The 17,150-nt window shown below is 42.0% G+C and overlaps 1 protein-coding gene across 11 annotated transcripts in view; it reads left to right on the top strand.

Annotated features, from left to right (window-relative positions):
* The window catches only part of VPS13B (vacuolar protein sorting 13 homolog B), a 1,297,298-nt gene that overhangs the window by 199,266 nt on the left and 1,080,882 nt on the right, over window positions 1-17,150 (top strand). For all 11 annotated transcript variants that reach the window (XM_073550458.1, XM_073550457.1, XM_073550459.1 and 8 more), the window contains exons 9-12: window positions 6,322-6,417; window positions 8,620-8,742; window positions 10,865-11,002; window positions 16,151-16,238. In XM_073550458.1, the coding sequence (XP_073406559.1) occupies window positions 6,322-6,417; window positions 8,620-8,742; window positions 10,865-11,002; window positions 16,151-16,238 (445 nt within the window). The remainder of the gene's footprint in view (window positions 1-6,321; window positions 6,418-8,619; window positions 8,743-10,864; window positions 11,003-16,150; window positions 16,239-17,150) is intronic.

Below are 17,150 nucleotides of genomic sequence, written 5' to 3'. Positions count from 1 at the left end.
GAAAGTAGCCTAAGAGAATAAAAAAGACACAAAATTCCGGAATTGTGATTTTTTTTTTTTTTTTTTTTGGCTTTTGTAACCCCGCAAAAAATCTAATAAGAAGCGATCAAAACAATGTATCTTTCTCAATATCAATAGAAATGTCATCTCGCCATGGAAAAAAAACATGTTCTCACCCAGCTCCACCGGCAAAAAAAAAAAAAAATAGTTACATGTCTTGGAAAATGGCGGGACAAACAAAAAATACTTTTTCTGTTTGTTTTTTTTTTTCTAACAAATATCTGACATTTTTTCACTGCGAAAATAATAAACTGCATTGGTGTATTTTTGACGTAAATGATCTGGCGTGATGAATCATGATATCAGGTCATTTTTACCACTTAAATAGTACACTGTAAAAACAAAACCCAAAAAAAGCAAGGTTGAAATTGCAGGGCAGTTTTTCGCAGCACTAGATTTTTTTCCCCCTGTTTTCCAGTACCTTTTTATGTTAAAATGAAAGGTGTTATTCAATAGTACAACTCGTCCCGCAAAAAAACAAGTCCTCATACAGCAATTTAGAGAGCAAGATGATGAGTGGACGCAAAAAAAAATAATTTGCCTGGTCCAATACTTTTCCAAGACTTCAGGAGGTCCATCGATTTTCAGCAGCGGTCACTGGCTATTCTTGGCTCATCCCTCAGGATATATATCTTTAGAGAAACTCATTGGGCATGTTGAAGCTCGACAAGCCCTCACGTCCTCTGATCCCCAAATAATTATCTAATGCACAATAAATGGTCAACGGGGCTGGCCACCTGTAGAAAAAAGCCTTCACTACTTCCCAGAATAAACACCGCTTCTCCATAGTTTGTGTCTGGCATTACTGTATATTCCTGTGGGGCTGAGCTGTATTACCAGACATAACTAATTTCAACTCTCGGACTTCTGAGTTCAGATTTTATCCTATATCATATTAAAGTGATATTAAATGTAACGTAAATTCTGAAAAAGTTACAGGACCACACAGTCCACCCAGAACAGTGGCCATTGAAGCTCCGGTTCCCATTTTGGAATAATTCTGCTGCTCCTTAACACCTTCTACCCTCAAATGACCTGCAACAAATTAGCAAACATCTAGTGGAGAAGAAAACTTCCATCTGCGAAGTGATGTTCAGTATGAGATTCGCATGTTACATGGAGACGGAAAACATTAGCATTCATTGTTCTAGATTCTTGTGGGGGAATGTATGGAATTAATTTGTGGTTCATATTTGGTATTAAAAAAGGCTCCTATTTCTGCATTAGAATTCTGAGTGGTTGATACCATTCCAAGGAAATGGGAAAAAAACATGCCAAATTAAACGTAACATTTTCCTAATACTGTTGAAAATTGTTCTTGTAATGTTTGAGTTCTTTTAATCAATTAATTGCTTTTCCTCTGCAATAATTGCTGACAGCTGATGGGAAGGAAAGAGAAATTAGGCTATATTTAAGATTTTTTTTCTCTCCTTAAAGCTGTCTTGTTTTGCATCACATTCCAATGTGTGTCTTTTGTCATTTTATGACATTTGTCCAGTCTTATACCGCATTTACACTTGACTGTAAACGTCAACGAGCATTTTTCGACCCACTCACTTCCCAGTTATTGACATATTTAAACAGGCTGCCAATCACCCAACAAACCAGGAAAATACTTGCTTGTCAGGTGAAAATGTTTTAAGTCGGACCTGTCATTAGCTGAAAAAAAATTAAGATTAATGCCCTCTAAAATTTCATGAGCTCTCCTGATTCTGTCACTCTTTTTCATTTTGTGTTGTCACTTTGCAGAGATATTCACATTTGTTTCTTCTTGAGCACAATATGTGAAATCTCTGCTTGCAGTCCAGTTGGGCGTTTCATCAGAGTTGACTTCTGATGTTGAGGACTTTCACCCCTCTCCCGCAGACACTGCCAATCACAGCAGCTACACCCAGTTTATTGCACATTGTCAAAGAGGCATAGATTTGCTAAGAGCCAATGGTGACGCCACTCTAGCAGACTGTCATGCCCGCGGCTGCCACATTCGACCTGCTCCCCAATACTTACCCCTTCGCTCCGGCACTTCGGCCTCCTGCTGGCCGGGGGTCGCGGTGCGTCTCTCCCACTCTGTCGGTCCCACGGCCAAAGGCAGTTCTGCGCAGGCGCCTTAGGCCGTAGCAGTGCGCTCTGCCAGCTAATTAGCTGTGCAGCGCCAGACCCAGAGGTCCGGCAGCTTCAATCACACTCCCTCACTGACTATATGTATCCGCCCTCCCTTAGTGGGACAGTGGGAGACAGCAGCAGGGAAAGGGTTAAATGATAGCGGTCAGATACATACAGAGACGGCCTTAGCATGGGTACACAGGGCTGGTACACACACATAGTTATATAGTTTATTATTCATTGCCTTGGTTACCAGACACTACTAAAGTCTACTACTAAAGACTACTAAAGTGGTGGCCTTTTTCCTAGACAAAGAGCACAGCGCTTACAAGCTCTTGGCTGGATCTGGCCAGCTTCAGTGCTCCTCTGACGCTTGAGAGGCAAAGCTGCCTAGATCTGCAGCATGGGAGATGGCAGAGCGACCAGTTCGGGATTGGAACATGGCCAAGCCACTGGTCCAAACTGTCCATCAAAAGCACAGTTCCTGGGCATACTGGAATAATAATAATAATAATAATAATCTTTATATAGCGCCAACATATTCCGCAGCGCTTTACAGTTTAACAGTTTCAAAACACAAGTCATAAGTAAAAACGCTAACAATACAATAATTAAAGCAAAGTAAGACGAAATAAGACGACCCTGCTCGTGAGAGCTTACAATCTACAATGAGGTGAGGGAGATACAGAGTACAGGTGTGTATTTTACAATGGTGTGTTTACAATGAAGGTCCAGCCATCTTGCGGGAATGAAGGATGGATGGAGATAGTGAATGGGCTACACACGCACACTTACACAGAGAATGACTTTGATTAGTGAATGTGATAGGCCGCTCTGAACAGGTGTGTTTTGAGGGAGCGCCTAAAACAATGCAAATTGTGGATAGTCCTGATTTCTTGGGGTAGAGCATTCCAGAGGATAGGAGCAGCACGGGAGAAGTCTTGGAGTCGGGAGTGGGAGGTACGGATTAGTGCAGGTGTTAGTCAAAAGTCGTTTGCAGAGCGCAGCGATCGGCTAGGCCGATAGACAGAAATGAGAGAAGACATGTAAGGGGGTGCCGCACTGTGGAGAGCTTTGTGGGTGAGAACAAGTACTTTGAATTGGATCCTATAATGAATGGGCAGCCAATGTAAGGACTGGCGAAGAGCGGACGCGTCCGAGTACCGATTACCCAGATGGACGATCCTGGCCGCTGCATTGAGTATGGACTGGAGAGGGGATAGTCGAGTGACGGGGAGGCCAATTAATAGAGCGTTGCAGTAATCCAGGCGAGAGTGGATCAATGCAACAGTGAGGGTTTTTGTTGTTTCCATAGTGAGAAAAGGGCGGATTCTAGAGATGTTCTTTAGGTGTAAGCGGCAAGAGCGGGCAAGGGATTGTATATGGGATGTGAAGGAGAGATTGGTGTCAAACATAACACCCAGACAGCGCGCCTGCTGCCGGGGTGTTATTGTGGTACCACCCACGGAGAGGGAAATGTCAGATTTAGGGAGGTTAGTAGACGGCGGGAGCAGAAGAAGTTCAGTTTTGGAGAGGTTGAGTTTCAGATAGAGAGCGGACATGATATTGGAGACTGCGGACAGACAGTCACTGGCGTTCTGTAGTACAGCGGGGGTAAGGTCGGGGGAAGACGTGTATAGTTGTGTGTCATCAGCATAAAGATGGTACTGAAAGCCAAATCTGCTGATGGTCTGTCCAATTGGGGCCGTGTAGAGAGAGAAAAGAAGGGGGCCAAGGACTGAGCCCTGAGGTACCCCGACAGCAAGAGGAAGAGGAGATGACGTGGAGCCAGAGAACAAAACACTGAAGGAGCGGTCAGAGAGATAGGAAGAGAACCAGGAGAGTGCAGTGTCCTTAATGCCTAGTGACTGGAGCCTAGAGAGTAGGAGATGGTGGTCAACAGTATCGAAAGCTGCAGATAGGTCAAGAAGAATGAGCAGAGAGTGGTAACCATTACGTTTTGCTGTCAGAAGGTCATTGGTCACTTTGAGTGCAGTTTCAGTCGAATGTAGGGGGCGGAAGCCGGACTGTGAAGGGTCTAGAAGGGAGTGAATGGAGAGGTAACTGGTAAGGCGGGAGTAAACTAGGCGTTCCAAAAGTTTAGAGATGAAGGGGAGATTAGAGACTGGTCTGTAGTTGTTTGTGCAGGATGGGTCGAGAGCAGGTTTCTTTAGTAATGGAGTAACGATGGCGTGTTTGAAGGAGGATGGGAAAATGCCCGAGGAGAGGGAGAGATTAAAGATTGTAGTTAGGTGGGTTGTGACGACTGGAGAGAGAGACTGGAGGAGATGTGAGGGAATGGGGTTGGTAGTGCATGTAGTCGGACGAGAAGAAGAGAGGAGTCTGGAGACTTCTTCTTCTGTGATGGGATCAAATGTGGAGAGTGAGCAGGGGAGATGCAGGAAGGGATGGGAGTCACAGCACTTGGTGGTTGGGAGCAGATTTCTTGACGGATATTATCTATTTTTTCTGTGAAGTGGGAGGCCAGGTCATCAGCACAAATGTCTGTGATAGGGGCTTGTGCTTTTGGCCTGAGGAGGGAGTGAAAAGTGTCAAAAAGTTTCTTGGGGTTGTTGGCTAGTGAGGAGATCAGGGTGGTGAAGTAGGTCTGTTTGGCAAGGTGAAGGGCAGCGTTATAGGTTCTTAACATAAATTTGAAGTGTATGAAGTCTTCTGGTGTGCGGGTTTTTCTCCATAGGCGTTCAGCACTCCTAGAGCATCGCTGGAGAAGTTGAGTTTGCGATGTGAGCCAGGGCTGTTTTACTCTGTGTTTGGAGGTTCTGAGGGTGAGGGGAGCTACTTGGTCAAGGGTGCTTCTAAGAGTGTCATTGTAGTGATGAACAGCCAGATTAGGACAGGAAAGAGAGGAATCCGGGAGGCAGAGCAGCGGTGCACTCCTGATCAAAGAACATGAGGCAACCTTTTTATAAATGAACCTACTAAATCTGTGCCTAAATGCAGTGACACCTTCTAAGAATTTCCCCACTAATGACCATTGCAGGAAACATGACAAGCCAAACACAGTGAAAACCTCTATTAGCTAGAGCTCTCAGGAGCCTGATCTATGTTGATCAGTGGAAAACATATTTAAGGCAACTCTCCTCTGGTTCACATTTGTTACATAGGACTACCTTTCTTGAAAACATGGAAAATCTTTTTCTTTAAGGGTATGTGCACACATTGGGTAAAATTTCTGCACCATTTCTGCAACTCTTGGCAGGAAAAACACGCGTTTTTGCCCGGTTTGAGTTGTCAGTGGTGAAAACCGCAGGGCAAAACGCACCGAGAATTGACACGCTGAAGATTATTTTCTGCACCAAATCTGCAAGTCACAAATAAGCAACGTTGTGCATGACACTTCAGGTTTCTGGTTGACTTTGCTGGTATCAGGATTGCTTCAGATTTTTCTAGAAAATCTGAATGGCAAAAGCGTACCAAATCTGCAACATGTGCACAAGCCCCGAAGAAGCAAAAAGCAACAACATAAGATGAGAAGAGAAATGTTATGTGTGGAATACCGTATTAACCAGTGAACATAAAAAAATAATAAACCAAATTTTTACGCCCAAAATATCTCTCTCCTATCAGTGATTCTGTAGAGTATGTGATATATTAACTGTGGACTCGTGAGAACTTTAGTGTTCCTTTTCCATTCCTGTTTTCGCATGCATACCTATATATAATGTATATACTGTTAATGTCTTGACAGATATAGATGTAAATATCTATAAGAGGAGCTGAATGATTAACGTTTTGCCTGTCACTTAATCTCCACTGTACGTGATTTGCATGAGTAGTGAAATTTTAGGGGCTGCGCACCGCACAAGTGTTGTTTTAAGATAGCCGGCCATTTTTCATCCAATGTATAAATTCAGCGTTGAGAGAAAAGGTGAAAGTAAATGAAAGGCAGTATGTTGACTGGATCGGCTCCTGCCCTGCTTTACATTACACTTGGCATATTTAACGTCAGCCTCCTATGCAGTGGTGTGGTTAATGTCTTGCAGCTGTTTCATTGCACCTGTTTCCTGTCCAATAATACACTTTAGCCAATAGTGAACTTTAATTTGTCTTCATCAGTGCAGTCTAGTAATGACAGATTGCCACTCTTTAATGCTGGCGTTGGCCTGGAATGAAGGTGTGTGTCGTATTGTTTTCCAGCTTACTGAAATGCAAGCCGAGAGCAGTTATTACAGCCCCCAGAAGGTGAAATCCAGAGAAGTCATACGCTGGGAGCAAGAAGGCACCACGATTGAGGTCATTATTTTTTTACAGCTTTCCTAAATGCATGGTTAGGTTTTCCCTGTTTTAGGTTTTAAAAATCACAATAAAATATGAAAATAATTAATTTTAGTTTAATGTTAGCATTTTTCTGTTTGTGTCACATTTCGATTTTTCTATACACAATCACAATTGTTCATTTGATTCCTATTGTCTGGTCTCTGAGTCATTCTCCAGTTAGTTTGTGACAATAGACTTCTGAGTTCTCAGTGTGCGCATCACACGGTGTCAGAATTCTCCAGGGTCTACGGCGAGAGCAGGCGGTCACGTTATCACAAATATACAATATGCATACTTGCTGCCATATTCTGACTTAGACGTGCATGGGCTGGCTAATTTAACTTGCATTCAGTGAGGCCGCACATTGTCTAGTCAGAATGTGATCGGAGCAGTGGAGAATCCTGACAGCATGCAGTTCACACACTATGATGATTGAGAAGTCTACAGTCGCATAGTGTGACTGCACTTTAACCAAAAGCGGTGACAAAGGAACTTTCAAAATAATCTTCATTAAAAATTTTCTACCATTTTGGTGCAGCGGAGTGTGAGGTCGTTATCAAGCAAAGTGATTTTGCAAAACCAATCTTTTGCAAATCCTTCGGAGCATCTGGATTTGGAAGCCCTCTCTCCCTTCCTTTCTCTCCGTGGTAGATATAGAAGCAGGGATGAGATTTTACACAGAACTCAAGGGTGGAGAGAAGGAATGTACAGACTTTGAGGAAAGAGAAAATAGGCTATAGAAATAGAGTAATAAGGCACATAAAGAGGGAATTAGTGCAGGATAGAAGCTGTGCTGATATGAACAGACTTTACATCCAGCCTATATTGCTGTCAGACACACTCAAAAGAAAAAAAATCTTACATCACTTTGCAAACTGTATATCAGGGGGTCTCAAAATGAATCAAGGCAAAAAAAACTGCACAACCTAAAGGTGACCAACAATATAAGCAAATGTTCTTAAAAATTAAAAAAGAAAAGGGTAACTAGTCATGAAGGTTTGAAGAAGGACATAAAGTAATAAGAATAGAAAAAATAAGAAAGGATCAGAATGGGTTTTCCAAAGGAAATGTGTATCCTAAATGAGTTTTGGTAACTGCCTCAATGATCAGGCTTTGTAAGGTTGGAAAGTCCTAGAATAATGTCAACGGTTGTCAAAAAGCGACAATTATCATTTTCTTACTAATATGCAAAAGTATTTAAGCTTAATTAGTGTCCCAAATGCACGGAACTTGGCTGAGAGCATGAGCCTGAAATCACCAGTTGATAACTGCAAAACACAACAGTTTGGTTATGTGACGTGGTGACAATCAGTATAAACGTCACATGATAACTACAATTTGTTGATTTGCGGGAAAGGCAGAGACACGTGTGGGAATTAGGTTATATTTACCGATATGTTTAAAACCAAAAAATGTGAAAAATAAGTATTTAAAGAATTGGAATTTACAATAGAAAATTATTGGTTAGTGATGAGCGAACGTTCTTAGAGGTGTTATACAAGCATTCTCTGGTGTTAACAGACTGCCAGCAAACAGGCAATCCCTGCATGTGCTGCGGCTGTCAAACAGCTGTCAACAGTCACTCGGTGAGCACCTGAGCATCCTTGGATAACGCATTATCCGAGCACGCTTGCTCATCATTATTAGTGAAATGTCATTTATATCACAAGGAACATTACAAGAGCACTAGCTTCTGTTAGATGGGTTTTCTCAACATCATAAATGCAACTTTGCAGTTAATTTCTTATGAAATGTTTTATCTATATATATATATATATATATATATCTCTCTAAGATTACCGGCCACCTCTGCATTGTATCAGCTTCACAGTTTCCTAGGGACGGAGCATAGCATTTGCAAGCTAGATTTACAGCTTGACACCGCTAGTCTGGACCAGGCCGGATGTCCGTGTCCTGCCAGCTTCATTGTCCCTGAACATCTGAGATGTTGCAGAGACAAATTTGCTTATGCTTGAAGCATTGAACATCGCCTTGAGTGCAACAATACAACTTGGTCCGAACTTTCAATAATTCATGAGTTCACCGGCACTTTGCTGGTAGAAAGTTGGCAAAAAAGGGTATTGAAGTGCTCCTGAAGATAGATCTTTAGACAGCTTCTTTATAAGATTGTAAGGTGCAAATGGTTTTATAAAGTTATGTCCTGTTCTTGTTATGTAGGTTCTTATGAAGGGTGAGCCATTCTTTGACTGCCAAGTTGGCTTTGTTGGAAATCAAGCTTTATGTCTGAAAGGGATTATGGGAATCAAAGACTTTGAAGAAAATACAATTGGGGCCGATTGTGTGAGTATTGAGATTTTGCCATCAGTTGTTGCTATTTGTTCTTTCTTAATTTTGCATTTGTACAATATACTTTTACTTGTAACAAATAGTCCTCACCAAGAACTGAAATGGTGGGCAGTCACTGCTTACCTCTAGATGTTCTAAGGTGATGCTTCATAGTGCCTGGCACTCTCAGCAGGCATGGTATATTCATTTTTCTTAGTTGACATGGAAAAATAAGAGCTTTCCTTCTACCTAGAGCTGGCATTGACTGCTTCCTGGTTTTAGTGAATTATGGTAGACTGGAGAACTGATCTTTGAACACTTGTGTATTTGAAGGCTATTCATTGCTATTTTGTTGCCTGAAAATGACACAAGCTGCAACTAACACACAGCTCTTCTAATGGATATTTGATTTCTCCTAAGTTTGCGTACTGTTTTTGCAATAAATGTATAAGATTTTGATAAAAACAGTGTCTAACCCTTAAGAAGGATTTCACAGTTTTCTGAAATTCACAGAGGACCAAGATCCTTATAAAAGAAAGAACCAGCCTACAGTTACCACTGAAATCAATGCTCCTGAACCAAAGTGATTAATCCCAGACCACCAGTCATCGCACCCTGCAGCCAGTCAGGCTATGTGCACACGTAGTTTTAGGTGCTGCGGATTTGTCCCCGCGGATTTTGGAAAATCCGCAGGTTAAAATACCTGCGGTTTACCTGCGGTTTAGCACCTCACAATAGTGAAGGTGGGAAACCGCAGCGGAATCCGTACAAAAAATTGACATTCTGGGGATTGTAGCCCGCAGCAAATCCGCGTTGAAAAATCTGCAGCATGTGCACAGCGTTTTTGGTTTTACCGTTGCAAAGAATGGTACTGTACAACGCAGCAGAAACTGCTGGGGACCCACAGGGCCTGAAACGCTGCGGATTTGCAGCAGAATCCGCACCGTGTGCACATAGCCTCCGTGGTCAGGTCACTGGTGGTCTTCATATCCAGGCTGAAAGAGACTGGAAAAACCCTTAAAATAAAAATGCTTGCTGCAGATTTCTTACCTTGAAATTTTTGGAAAAAAAATTAAATGACTTTCTTAATACTATTACATAAGGGTATGGCCAGATGGTGCGATGGCAGCCCCTCGGGTGGCCATATGGTTATCGCAGTAGGAGCTTTAGTTCCTTGTGGCTGGCAATACCGTCTGGCCACTCCTTAATGTCGGCCTTTGTTTCATAAGCAGATGAATTGGCACTGCTGCAGTAATAAAGTTGGTAGTCACATATTTTGTGGTATCATAATGATGGATGAGAAGAACAAACCAATTTTGGACCAAATTAAGTAATGGTACCGTTACACCTAGCGACTCACCAGCGATCCCGACCAGCGATATGACGCGGTCAGGATCGCTGGTGAATCGCTGGGTGGTCGCTAGTGAGCTGCCACTCAGGCAGATCTCACTAGCGACATCGCATGGGACGGGGATCGCTACTTACCTGTCTGGCGCGGCGATCCTGTGTCCTCCCGCCCGGGTCCACGTGTCGCTCGTCACAGCAGGAAGCGCCGCAGGAAGTGGACGACAAGGAATGGTCCAGGAGCTTCTCGCGTGATCAGCGATAACCAGCGGGGGAGCCGGTCGGAGGTAAGTATCACATGCAGCGATATCGCTAGCAATATCGCTGTAACATCACAAAATCGGTGACTTTACAGCGATATTGCTAGCGATATCGCAGTGTGTAACGGGGGCTTAAGACATCAGAGATGTCACTGAAAGCAAGAATCTCCAAGCTACAACTTGCCTACTGTAGACACATCATGCGAAGACAACCACCACTGGAGAAGAACATCATGGTCAGAAGAATAGATGGAAAAAGGTGAAGAGGAAGACCAGCAACCCAATGGCTTGATACAATCAAGATAACGGAGTAGAAGACCCTGGTGGACCTATCTAGGCTTGCACAAGATCGTTCATCCTACAGATAGTTCATCCATCAAGTCAACATGGCTCGAGATCGAGCATAGGGCCGTTTAATGATAAACATAATGATATGAAGCCTCTCCTTAAAAATAATGGTGATGTACCATAGAATTAGAGAGCAAAGTAAAGCTTTGTGAATGTAATATTGTGACTTATCTCCTTTTTCCCAGGAGGCCTGTTTCTTTACATGTGGGGAGAGTTTAAGTAACAAAGGAAACGCATATCTTACGAACTCACTGTTTGACTACAGAAGTCCAGAAAATAATGGAATACGAGCAGAATTTATTTTGGACTCGTGTTCTCATAAGGTCAGTAAGGAAATAACTTGAGTTAAGTTTATATGTTTAGTAGAAGCAGCTTGTCACCCTCTGCTAGTATTGTTTTTTTCTGATTGTTTCTACTGTGTGTGTAGTCAGATCATCTTCACTACATTAGTAAGTTCTGCATCCTGGGACATAGAAAATATTAATGCCATGCAACACTATGTTAATGATAAAACAGCAGTTTGTAATACAATAATTGCAATACACCTCAGATAGCGGAGTGATCATCCTGACCAGCCAGACACATGCACGTACAGCTCAGTGGGGTGTGCATATGTTTTGAATAGGATGTTTGAAATGACTCCTGGTGGCTTATCTCCTGTGAAAACAAAGGACTAGACTTTTTAAAACACAATAAGTCCAATTATCCCCTCCCTCCCCCACATCTGCTGTGAGGGAGAGCCGGGACACCCCCTTACCCATGAAATGGTCCACAACTGGTGGTTTTGGCCAATGGTCATCCAGTGCATCATATGGCCACCTTAAATTGTGACTGCACTTTTATAATACTTTTGACATTATAGAGAAATATGAGGAGTTTTGATCAGTGGGGAGTTTAGGTGCTAGACCCCCCAACATTCGTTAATGTTAAGGAGCAAAGATCTCGGCTGAACACTGCTATCCTCCAAAAATGAAGACAAGCTTTGTAGAAAGTCTCTAATCTGGGAAGAAAAGAGTGATCTATTGAGCATTTCTGCTCCATCATCTTCGCCATTAGTGGTTGTTCTCCATTGATGAAAACATTGGATGTTTCTCTTTATCATATTAAAAGTTTTCTAAAAGTACAGTTGAACTTGAAGTCTGTGCTTCCAGAAGGATTGGTCGCTTTATGTCCTGTGCTATCTAACTATAGTACCGCCTCATGGCAATCCATGTGAGATACCAGCTTGGCCTTGATGTCAAAGAATAGGTTTGTCAAAAGCTGTAAGATGTTTTAAGTGTGTACAGATTTTCACCCTCTGAGTGTTGATATTTGCCAATGGCCAACAGAGACCTGGAGAATCATGGGGAATTGATTTTGAAATTGAAGTAAAAATTAGTGATTATGCTTCAGTTATGTAAAGGGATAATCTATTTTTAATGGCAGGTTTGTCATTTTTTTTTTGCATTTCAACATTTATGACAAATTAGCCACAAAGTAGTGTTGCTGATTGGTAAATCTGTAGCATGCACCAAGTCTGGAGCAAATTAACATTGTGACGTGTGATTGAGGTTTGGAATACACCGTTCACATGTATTGTTCTCTGTTGCTGATTATCAGTGCCTAAAGGGCTATAACAAAGGGCAAAAAAAGTTACCAATGGGATAACTTTCTGATCGTTGTGGATCTGGCTGATGGGAATCCCAGCAATCCCGAAATCTGGGCTTTGGAGCTCTAAAATAGGCCTCTTCATTCCATAGACTTTAAATGGAGCAGAGATAAAGTATTCACACCTCCGCTTTATTCAAGATGGGGGTCCAAAGCCCAATCCGGTGATTGCTGGGGATCCCAGTGATGAGACCCCCAGTGGCCAACAAGATAATACTTTTTACATTCCTTTTTAGTTTTATTTTTTAGCATGGGTATTTGTTTGAATTTGCCATATTCCAGCTACTAACGTCAGGCGGGGAAAAAAAAGCAGTTGTAACCGCTAAAATAACATTTCCTTTAAACTTTAATGTTGTCACATTACTCAGAGTGCAAGTAGGGGCATCCTACCTGGCAGGAACTGTGTGTAATTTCATTGAAAATTGCTTTATCCATGGTCTGTTTGATGTTTCTAATCCAAACTATCCTGCCATATTGTGTCTGAGTGACTCCATGGAAAGAAACTCCTCGTTTTCAGCATGGTAATTTTTGACTAATGCCAGCCAGCACTGGCCAAATTGAACATGACAGGGTTCTGACGGTCCCAGACACAAGTGGAATGTGGTGGGAACCCACTCCGCTAAAATGTGCGGTGAACCAAAATTATTCCATTCTGTTTAGTCCTCATCGTTTCTGCATTTTCATTAAAACATGTCTAAAAGCAGTCAAGTATCTAAACTGTCTAAGATAAATATTTTCATATGTAATGTAACATATTGTAAGGACAAATACAATCAGAACACTTCTTGTGAATGCGAAGTTCGCGATTTTGTCCTCATATAACGGTTTTATAGATTCTATTGATATGATTTATGGTTAGATCTTTTTTTTTTTTTTTTTTTTCTTCTTTCAAAACTGGCAATTTTGCCATTTCAGGGTAAGTTAGCACCTTGAGTATTTGCTGAGCAAAGTTCTTCAACTGCCCTGAAACAAGCTGATTTGTATGTATGAAATATTTTTCAATCTTGGAAATTTGTGTAATAACATCTGAAGCATTAAAATTCACCTTCAGGCCAGGGTCAGATGAGTGAATGTTCTCTCATACGATAGAATATGCTTTATTGTGTTAATGGCACTCGTCTCAAACTCTGAGCAAGAGTGTCAGCTTATTGTGATCCGACTCTTTCATATGCGAGAAATGGAGCACAGGTGTGACAAAGATGGAGAACCTAATAACTCCATCTTCTCCAATGCCTTAGTCTGTGGATGTCGGACTGCACTCTGATGTCATCCGAGTTCAATCCGATGTTTTACATGCACCCCTAGACTTGATTGGATGTGCATGATCCAAATTGTGGAGCCATTTGCAGCATGCTCCCATTTTTTTCAGCAGACTGATCCAGTCTGTAAGAAAGCACACAGATGAGCACTGCCTCATAGAGTAACATTGGGCTGAGTGCTGTCCAATAAAAAATCGGATAACACTTGGCCGTGTCGTATGTTTGTCTGAGCGCGCTCAAAGGTAGAAAGATAGCACCAGATTTCCCATCATAAACCAGGGAACCTAGAGCTTAATAGATTTTATTTTTTAACATATCGACTCTGATTTATTTTTACTGTATATGTGATACAAGCTGCGGACAGCACAGGGCAGAGAAGGAGAAACTGAGCAAAATAAGAGGCAGCTGGGCAAGGAAAGTATAGCGGACCTTTTCAGTCCAGTAGCTCATCAGAATGCACAATTTCACCTGCTTTGGAGGTGGTAGTGCCCCCCTACCTCTTAGAGCCCTGTGCGGCTGCACTGGTAGCACCTATATAATTTGTCTGCCCCTGCTGAAATCCCTAGTGTCTGTTTGTATAGGAGTCCAGTGGTGGTCCTAGTAGTGACTGACGGCTATCTCTGGATGCTCAGTCACACAGTGAAAATTGGCAATTATCAGTACATCCGCCACTGGACTCCTATGCATACAAACACCAGAGATTTTAAAGAATAAAATGCAAGTTTAGCTGAAACTTTTCTCACAAAAGTGTCTAGCAATCTGATCAACTGCTACTCCTCTATCACCTCCTGCAGATCAGACACCATTATCATGATGACCAGTTCCCTTTAAGCTGGCCATATACAGTAGAAATGGGGTCTGGAAGGCCATGTAATTTGTATGGGGGCCTCTCTACTCTCCTGATACAGAACTCTGCAAAGGAATATGTGGATTTTGTCCGCGCTGCCCAAATGATAAAATTCCAGAAGGTTATTAAAGTTTGACAGTGCTTTATTCTATGCGTTTCAAGGTTTTTTGCAACCTCTTTTTCAGGAAATACCATTGATACCTTGAAACGCGTAGAATAAAGCACTGTCAAACTTTAATAACCTTCTGGAATTTCATAATTTGGGCAGCGCTGACGAAATCCACGTATTCCTTTGCGGAGTTCTGTTTCAGATAGTCGGTGACCGACTTGTGGATCTGCAGCAGCCCTTATCGTTACATGCTTTGAATACCTACTACCAGGTGAGCAGATTTTTGTCAAACCGCTTACTTTATTTGTGGGATAAGACCCTTTATTGCGCTTGTATCTCCCTCTTTAATAATCAATAATCCACATGCTGTCTGTGATATTCACAGAGCCATAGTCTTATATGGTTGATTGCGAGTTGTGACTTGGATCAAAAAGGACATCTCTGTGATAATTTTGCAGACACACTGTCCAAAAAACTAGACTACAACGGGCATGTGTTCTATATGGAAAAAAAAAACATAGATAAAACAAGTATGGAAAAAGTGGAAGTCTGAATGAGACCTAAGCCTGCCATTAATCTGATTGGTACGGGGCCTTAATGCTCTGTTAACATATATTTTTTGGACGTGCAAGAAAATCTGTGAAGCTAAAAGCACTGATAAAACACTGCTGAAAGCTAAGAAAAAAGATAAGAGAAAAAAGAATAACAGATGCCTGAATGAGGTCTTATACATGCAGCCTGTACAACAGTGCTCAGAGACTGAAGTTCTCAGGGAAAGATGAGTGTCGGAGTGGTCTGCACGGTGCGGAGGGGGTCCTGCACGGTGCGGAGGGGGTCCTGCACGGTGCAGAGGTGGGTCTGGCAGTGGCTTACTTAACTCTCTCCATTGAAAATATATGCCACCGGTTTCAGGACACCTGCTGACAGAAATGTCTCTGACATGTGAACTCTTTTCTCGAAATCACATTGTCCCTTTTGGCTGCAAAAATGGTAAGTGCAATCATGTGAAGCCTATAGTGTCTTTGGTTGGTTCAGATTCGCCAACTTCAGCATCCAAATTTGGCAATCCGATACCTGTCCGGATTCATCACAGTTGATTGTCTACACAGAACTGAGCGTGCAAGTTTACTGTCACATTTATAGTGAAATGCTCTTACATTTTTGCCCCATTTATGAATGCTAATAGATCCATATAAAAAATAAAATTACGTATAAAAATATATAAAATGTTCTAACAAAGACTTGAAAATGTAAAGATAAAATGGCAAAGAATCATGTAAAACCTAAAGAATAAAAGGGATGTCAAGCACAGACCTTAGAGCCTAATTAGTGCTGTTTATTAACTAGCCCTTATTACCCTGTTGGTAAGATTGTCCTGCTGATGTATAGATATTGGTTTTGTTCGGGGAGGGCACGTAGAAGCTTCATTACCTATCTTGACAAGGTAAGTTCTTAGGATAACATCTGTTCTTTTGTACTGATAAGCTTCGCTGTGTGTTCACACTCGAACCCAAACACACTGTTGTCTGTGATACTTTGTCTGTCCTGTTGTAATCTGGGGATTCTCTTGTGCTAAACTGGAGCCATGTTTGCTTTGCTTTGTTGATAGGAGACATACACGGAGATAGCCGGAATGCAGAGGTTTGGGGCTCTCTACATGGATTACCTCTACACAATGGAGTCTACTGGTGGCAAAGGTACAAGTTCCTTTCTCTCCTGTTTGTCCTGTCTTGAATAACAGAAACAAACACTTCCTTTATTGCCACCTGGTCCTTGAGTCTGTCCTCAATTTTACCTTGGATATTTACCTTTTTAGAGTAACCTCTTCAATGCTACAGACACACCTAGTCCGTCTATGTATGGCCGATGTCTGTTGATATTACCAGGAAGACTGAGGCTGTCTGCACCTTATCACCATCACCTGGATTTGTCAATTGCATTGTGTGTATTGTGATAATGCATTGAATTTAGATTAGGGAATTCATGAATAAAGGCACAGTTCACAGTTTGCCTTCTTCATTCCTCATGACTTCAAATTTTAGGTTAGTTTCAATCTGGCAGCACGGTGTTCTTTTTTTTTTTTTTTTCTTCCTGTTGATTATGTTCCTAATGGGCTCCAAAACAATAGATCCCTGTGGGCTGAATGATGGCGTGAGCGATTGTTCAGCCAGCAGCTATCTCTCCTGCCGCCTTCATTCACAGAAACTCTCTCTGTGATGAGAGCGCCTGTGTTATCTACGAGAGAACTGTTGCTAGACTCCTCTGGTGGCACCTAACTAATGTCACCAAGGACCAAAGGATAAGCAGTCCAAAATCCTAAATGCTGGATCCTTCTGTCCCTCACACCCTTTGTCCTGGGTGAGTCAGGAGGTCCACATATACATTTAATTGTCGGCCAATCACTCCGATTTTGGCAGGTTCCGGTGACACTAACTTATCTCCTGCCGCAACTAAAGGAGCAGGTGTTCAGATTTACCAAGCCCATGTCTTCTTTCATCCAACATGAATTGTGAATGAAAGCTCAGTCCAGGAGGAGAAATAAGCTGATTTCTCTAATAAGCTATAATACAAATGTTAATATTTTCACATGTAATACTGGTTTATGGAGA

The sequence above is a fragment of the Dendrobates tinctorius genome, unplaced genomic scaffold (assembly GCF_039654945.1).
Source record: "Dendrobates tinctorius isolate UK_male_01 unplaced genomic scaffold, ASM3965494v1 ptg000165l, whole genome shotgun sequence".
In the NCBI taxonomy this organism is placed as follows: domain Eukaryota; kingdom Metazoa; phylum Chordata; class Amphibia; order Anura; family Dendrobatidae; genus Dendrobates; species Dendrobates tinctorius.
Note: the sequence above shows the minus strand (reverse complement) of the source record. Positions and strands in the feature narration are given on the sequence as shown.